Source organism: Benincasa hispida, chromosome 8, assembly GCF_009727055.1.
Source record: "Benincasa hispida cultivar B227 chromosome 8, ASM972705v1, whole genome shotgun sequence".
NCBI lineage: Eukaryota > Viridiplantae > Streptophyta > Magnoliopsida > Cucurbitales > Cucurbitaceae > Benincasa > Benincasa hispida.
The window spans coordinates 28454381-28462029 of record NC_052356.1 but is presented as its reverse complement, the minus strand read 5'-3'; the positions used below and the strand labels follow the sequence as shown (position 1 = coordinate 28462029).

Genomic DNA, 7649 nt, shown 5'->3' with positions numbered 1-7649 from the left:
ACATTTGTGAAATATTAGTTAAATATTAACCTAATTCTCTAAATCTTTCTAAAATTTATTTGCTTTTGTAGGTAGATGATATGTTACTTGCAGGCGACATTCAGTACGATTTAACTCGAATAAAAACTATGTCGACGAAAGAGTTTGACTCGAATAAAAACTATGTCGACGAAAGAGTTTGACGCGAATAAAAACTATGTCGACGAAAGAGTTTGACGCAGAGGACTTGTGTGAGTAAAAAACGATCTTTGTGTTGAAATTGTGAGAAACAACAAATCAGAAAACCTATACATCAGGCAACATTGTTATTGTGAAAAAGTTCTTAAGAAATTCTGTTAGAATTGGTCCAAAGTTGTGTCCTCCTTTGGCACAACACTTCAAGCTATCATTCGAAAATTCTCCTAAGAAAACAAACCTTTGTGTCTACAGTGTCCTATTCTCGAGCAGTGGAAAGTCAAATTTACCTAATGGTTTCTATAAGACCTGATTTGCCCTATGCACCAAGAAAATAATTTAGCAATGAAAGATCGACCAAAAAGATTCAGTGGATAAACTAGGTAGTTCATCGACTTTCTTTGTCACCAAAAACCTCAATATATGGGACCAGTAAGTTTTTGTTTCCCTTTCTTGTTTTTAAAAAAATACATGCTTGTGAGTAAATGAAAGAATAGAGAGAAACAATCGATGAATTTTCTATCTAAATTCTAAATAAAAGAATTTTCTAGTTTGAGCTCGTATAGGAGAATTGCCTAGAACTCGAACCACTTCCACACTTCCAAGTAGGCAGGTACCATGACTTCAGTCGCTCGTATCAGATTGATCTCAAACAACATATCTATAAGTCACATATCTTCCTGCAGTTTCACTTGGTCGAATGATTTTCACTACTTGTCCACGCTTCATCCCATAATATCTAGCAATTGGATCGGTAACTTGTATGCGAGGTAGCTGAGACAAAATACAAAATCACATTAAGAACTAACAGATAGACATTTCTATCGTATCCAAGAGTATTAGAGCCAGTTTTCACACATCTCGACTATCCTAACAAAATGATCGTCTAACCCTACTATATTTGATTGGCAATATAACTTGTAAGATATTAAATCTAGGTGATCATATCATAGCTTGAACTTATTTACATAGCCATTATTCACCACGAGCCAATCTACCGAGGTTATCACAACATATTTATGGAAGATAAATTCTCACAACATTCGTGTATTTGAAGAAAATAAGATCAAATAAAATGAAACTCACTTGTGTTTCTTTCACCGTATACCTCTCCAACAACGTCTTCTTCTCTTCATTTGTCAGCAACTGGTGCTCGGGAATGAGAACGTGATCTTTAATGTTGACCATCAATTCTGCTTCCTGCATCAGAAAGTGAAAGAGAGGTAAATACTATATTCTTATATTCTGTCCGACATTAAAAGACTCTGGAAACTATTTAGATATTTAGCTTTTACCTGGAAAACCTCCAAATGGAATTGAGAAGATATTTCGCCAACCTTAGTACGAGCAAAGGGGGTCAAATTCTGTTGGACAACCAATAATGCTCTAGAGACATTCTCTGATTTCATACGATTGACATAAGTTTGCACCGTCTTAATACCAACCTTTGGCTCTTCAGGAAAGAAAATATATATCTGTGTAAAAGAATCATAAATAAGAGGAGGGGAACAAATAACAAATAACCTGTACATCCCTATAACCATCCTTTATATAAATTTGGGATATATTTGTCAAACAATATTAATTACTACTCAATGATCGTTAGTTAAGTATTTTCAATGTCAAAGTACGCGAGAATGGCTCAAATAGAAACTTTCCCTGAGAAAATTAACTGCAACATTTTCTCAAGGTAAAGTTTAAACATGTTCAAATACACAACTAATTGCATGAGTCATTGAGACGCCATTTTATAACCATATGGTTTTCGATTCATGAAAATTAAGCTTGTAAATACCTCCACCTATTGGTTTTGTTATATAGTTATTTATAAAATCTAAGCCAAGTTTTAAAAACTAAAGAAAAGTAGTATTTAAAAACTTTTTTTTATTGAAGTTGCTAAGTTATCAATGTTTACTTAAGAAAATGAAAATGATGGTAAATAAGTTGGGAGACAGGAAACACAATTTTAAGAAACTAAAGCCGAAAACTAAGACCCCGTTTGGTAACTATTTCGTTTTTTATCTTTAATTTTTTAAAATTAAACCTATTTCCACCTCATTTCTTACAATGATTTGTATCTTTCTCAAGTACAATGGTTGAATTTTTAGCCAAATTCCAAAGAAAACAAGTTTTTAAAAGTTAGTTATTTTAGTTTTCAAAATTTGATTTAGTTTTTTAAAGGATTGGTAAAAAAAAGATAAGAAATTGGAGATGGGTGTAATATCTATAGGCTTGATTTTCAAAAACAAAATGACTACCAAACAGAACCTAAATAGTTATCAAAAGGAGGTTAAATAAATGATATTATCATTCTATAGCATGAGAATATACCTGCTCAGAGCTATTATTTCTCTTGGATTTATTGATAACAAGATCTTCTCTTTTCATGCTCTCACCAAACTTATACTTAAATTGTTCTCTTGACATAGCAAGCTCAGAGTCTCCAACAAAGTAGCCTCTATCTTTCAACATCTGCAACACAGTTTTTCGGACTCTAAATAATTTGGTGATCTCTTCCTCTGACAACACCATCTCTTTCAGCCTAAAAACGTTTTCAAGAAATTCACAACTCAATCATTATTCTCAACAAGATGCACATAGAAGAGTATAAAACCCAATTCCCAGACCAAAAACAGGGGTAAAAGGGGAAAAAAACGAAGGGTTTTTTGTAGGGGTGGTCTCATTTGAGAGGTCCAAATGAAAAATGGCCTCCTGTAGAGAAAGTAATGGAAATTGACATTCTGACAATACGAATTTACTCGATCCTTGATGGCTGGTCACACATTCCTCGATGCACGGTCACTCGATACCCAACTTCATGGTCACTCGATATGGCTGCAATCGACAAATGTATACTCGATCATATCAACGTCATACTCAATGCTCGATTATTTTGAATTCAAAACCAGTTTGAAGGCGTTGAAGTCCATTATTTCACCACTTCCCACGAGCTCAGGCTGTTCTCTCTATTCATCCGAATGTATATCCTTCGACGACAACACCTCTATACTCGAAACTCCACTATCTCTGCATGAGGTAACATTCTTCGCCTTGTTTGTAGTTTAACTCGACTATCATCAGGTAACATTCTTCTCGGTTTTTGTATCGAGTTTGTTTCGTTTCAATTTTCAAATTTTTGTTATTTTGAACCGTCTGGAGTTTAGGGTTTGAGTTGGATAATGCATGAAGGTGGAAAATCAAATCGAATGCTTGACAATCAACCATCTTGTCACTTATGTAGCATGTATCAGGTATCAAGAAATCGAGTATCTTGTATCGTGCATCGTGTATCAAGTATTGAACAAAATTCTTATGTTTTCCTGTTTTTTGTTATTTTATGCAGTATGGCTAGACAATTCAAGATTTTTTCCCATGATCATTTCCCAGGCCAAGCAACCAGCCTATCCTCTCATATTGGAACGGCTAACAAGATTGTGAAAGAGAAGTTTACTCCCACTAAGCTTGCACTCTTCAGGAAGACTGTATTTGGTCGATTTGTAAACATGGATATTATCTTCAACAGTCCATTGGTCTACTACATTCTATTGAGAAAAGATGACATTGGTCTACTACACTGAATTGGCTATGAATTGGCTATGATGGGAAGGGAGAAGACGAGGGCCAATTCAGTGTAGTAGACCAATGTCATCTTCACAGCATCCATATCATTATCAAACTCCATCTCCTTGTACATTGTCTCTAAGGTACCAATATGGATGTCCCCTGCGAAGTCATTCCCCAAGTACCTATTAGGTAGAGATTCAGTTCCTTCAGCCCTCCTCACAACTATTGGATTGGGTGACCGCCACAATCCCGTCACCAATAGGAAGTCTTCTTTGGTGAATGTTACAACAGTATCATTCAACTCGAAAGTCATTGAATCCTTCCTATGGTCTTCAACCTCCCTCGATAGAATGTAGTGGACCAATGGACTGTTGAAGATATTGTCCATGTCAGACAAGCTGAGTGGGAGTAAGCTTCTCTTTCACAATCTTGTTAGCTACCCCAATGTGAAAGGATAGGCTGGTCGCTTGGCCTAGGAAACAATCATTGGGAGGAATCTTGAATTGTCTAGCCATACTGCATAGAATAACAAAAAACAGAGAAAAATAATAATTCTGTTCAATATTCGATACACGATGTACGATACAGGATACTCGCTTTCTCAATACCCGATACATGCTACATGGTATCCCTTACTTGCTACATTACAAGTGACTAGATGGTCGATTGTCGAGCATTTGGTTTAATTTTCCACCTTCATGCATTATCCAACTCAAACCCTAAACTCCAGGTGGTCCAAAATAACAAAAATTTGAAAACTGAAACGAAACAAACTCGAAGTCCAGCCAAACATGCAAGATATGAAAACAGAAATGAAAATCGTGTCGGTCGAGTATCAAGCAACATGAAAACGCATATCGAGGAACATGATCCCAAGGAACATGATAACGAGATAGTCGAGTTTTGAGTGAATGATGCCAAAATACAAAAAACGAGAAGAATGTTACCTGATAATAGTCGAGTTAAACTACAAACAAGAAGAAGAATGTTACTTGATGCAGAGATAGTGGAGTTTCGAGTGTAAAGGTGTTGCCGTCGAAGGATATACAAACAAGGAACGTGTGGCGAGCCATCGAGGAACGTGTGACGAGCCATCGAGATCGAGTAAATTCGTATTGGTTGCATCTCAAGGGCGATGGGGTAAAATCACATGCTATAAGCAGCCCTTTTTCATTTGGGCCTCCCAAATGAGGCCATCCGTACAAAAAAAAAAACCATGAAGAAGAAAGATAAAATATATTAACATTTTCCTCAACTCCATTAATCCTAAACCATATGGCAATATCAAAGCCAAATAAAAGGGAATCATCAAATCCCAGACATTCAACATAGACATCAAGTTGAGACAAACCAATTTCCAGAAATGCAGACATTCGTGATTTAGTGATTTACATATTAATCATTCCAAAGGGTATTGATTCACTCTTGGTAGAAGGGGGGAAATCCACCCTAAACCATAATCCAGGCAACAATAGGAAAAAAAATCACCCTCATGAAAGAAATATCGACAAAATCACAGACCGAAAAACGAGAGTGATACTGGTTTCTATGAGGAAAAAGTATCGAAAGAACCTGATTAAGAAGGAGATTCTCGTTAAATTGATACCTCGTAAGAAAGAAATCTTCGTTTCAGAACCAAGTATTTCCGTTTACGTCTTCCCCACGTTGTGGCACCCTTAAAATCACTCTGCTTTTGAAAAATAACTTTATAAACACTTTTTTCTTCTTTTGAGAAAAGTCACTGTGAATTAAACCCAAACCCAGCCAAGAAAAACCACCCGAACAAAAAACCCACACGCATCCAAATCAACAAAAGAAGAGGAACCCAACACGTATTTACAAATCAAAACCAACAAGAACAAACAGGAAACCCATATGAAATACAATAATGAGGATAAGATCTAAAAGGGGCTGAACAAATGATATCTAAAAATAAAAAAAAAAAAAAAAAAAAAAAAAAACCCTATAATCCCAAAACAAAGAACTGGGTATGGAAAGGATTGAGGGTTTATAGAAAGGAAAATCAAGTTGAGGAATATAAAAGAGAGAGATAAAAGAGGAAAAGAATACTAGAGACTACGACCAGCGGCGGACGGCGACAGCAGCAGCGTTAAACGACGGAGAATGTGAACGGCTGAACGACTGTGAGAATGCTGAATGGAACCCTAAGCTAATTATTACTGGATCGGTTGACCCAATGAACCGTTCGGTTCGATTTGATTTTGGTCATATTACGAGAAAACTGAATAAACCAGATCGATTCGGTTTGGACTTCCAGTTTAGTTTGGTTTTTTAGACCCCTAATAAACAGTTATTCCAACTCTAAAATTCTGGTTTTATTATCTATTTTCTATCAATATTTTCAAAAATCAATTTTTTTAAAACTAAAAAAAACTAATTTTTAAGAACTTTTTTTCGAATTTGATTAAGAATTCAACTTTTTTTACTTAAAAATATGAACAATCATATCTATACTACTTACTATGAACTAGAAGAAACTTTACTTATCAAATTAGAAGAAACTTTTGATTTTCTATTTTGATCAAATACTTGGTAATTTCACGTTAAATCATTAAATCAACTTTTTCCTATTGAATTATTAAATCAATTATTGGTAACTAATCAAATAATTTCTTTAAAATAAATAAAAAAAAAAAGGCTTTACAAAAAACTTAAATTCCTAGATAATAAGACTAATTAAATTTAATTAAAATCTAATTAGTTGTAATTCAATATACATTTTCAACAAATAAAGTCAAATGATATGTATTACATACTAGTTAAAAGACTGTGTGATGCACGTTAAATTTTGTTAGAAATGTAAATTTTCATGGTAGAATTTGAATTTTAAATGAATGAATAAATATATATATATACATACATACATATATATATATATATATCATTTAGCTGGAACAATATGCATTTGACATAATTTTAATAATAAAAAAAAGTCCTAAAACTATATGTATTTGTTTAAAATTATGAATATACTTGACCTTAAATTTTAAAATAATGAAAGAGATATAAAAATACAAAAAAAATATAAAGATATAATTAAAATGAATGAAATAAAACATATATTAAAATTTATAAGGGGCAGCATAATAAAGTATTAAAAAAGGTATATTATACATACTTAAAATTAAAAGAATGAAACAAAATCTTGTTTCTTCTAATTAAACATAGTACTAAAAACAAAAATGGTTTGATTATAAGTTGTTCACTCAAATCTTACAAAATATATATAGTGATTAAAGAAAAACACGTATGGTTGTTTCAACTTCTAAAGTTGTTTAGATACATATACTTATTTTCAAATATTTGAACATTTATTGAAAATTCAATAAAAAAAAAAAAAAAAAAATCTTTACATTCAGTCATTTGAGCAAAAATAAAGAAATATTTGTTTGTTTTTATAATTTTTTTTTCTAGAGAAGCCATTCACAAAAAGTGTGTATCACTCTTAAATCTCCTTAAAAGAATCGTAATAATAAAAGAGAGATGTACAAAATAATTATAAAAAATAAAGGAAAAAATGAAATAACTTATTTGATAATATGTTTTGTCACTGTTAAATCATTTGAAAAAAATCTTATGATTCTAGATACATAGAACAAATCTAGAAAAGAGAAAGATAATACATTTTCTTTGAAGATACATTTTTCAATGTGTCTTACAATAAACTTCCATTTAAAGAATTATTCATTTGGAAGAGATCTTTTTCCAACATCGAAATTTGTCCAACAATTTGATTTTTCAACCATTATTCAAATGAAAAACTTACCACTTATCTAAATTGCACTTTAATAATATCAAAATGAAATTTGTGGTACAAGGAGATGCAACTTAGTATGTTTAAAAGTAAAAGTTGATTTTTTAAGTTGTCAAATTGGGAATTTTAATTAACA

General features: G+C 32.7%; 1 protein-coding gene across 4 annotated transcripts; it reads right to left on the bottom strand.

Annotated features, from left to right (window-relative positions):
* Window positions 1-540: 540 nt before the first annotated feature.
* Window positions 541-5937, bottom strand: LOC120083535 (DNA-directed RNA polymerases II and IV subunit 5A-like). Of its 4 annotated transcripts, XM_039039328.1 has the most exons (6): window positions 5822-5871; window positions 5345-5425; window positions 2506-2716; window positions 1470-1649; window positions 1261-1374; window positions 541-948 (listed from the first exon to the last, which is right to left on the bottom strand). In XM_039039328.1, exons 3-6 carry the CDS (start codon window positions 2704-2706, stop codon window positions 823-825), a joined length of 621 nt encoding a protein of 206 aa, XP_038895256.1. In that variant the 5' UTR covers window positions 2707-2716; window positions 5345-5425; window positions 5822-5871; the 3' UTR covers window positions 541-822. The 4 variants fall into 4 exon arrangements, with proteins under 4 accessions (XP_038895256.1, XP_038895258.1, XP_038895259.1 ...); XM_039039330.1 differs by lacking the exon at window positions 5345-5425 and having other exon boundaries at window positions 5809-5937; XM_039039331.1 differs by lacking the exon at window positions 5345-5425 and having other exon boundaries at window positions 5822-5933.
* Between the last annotated feature and the right edge of the window lie 1712 nt (window positions 5938-7649).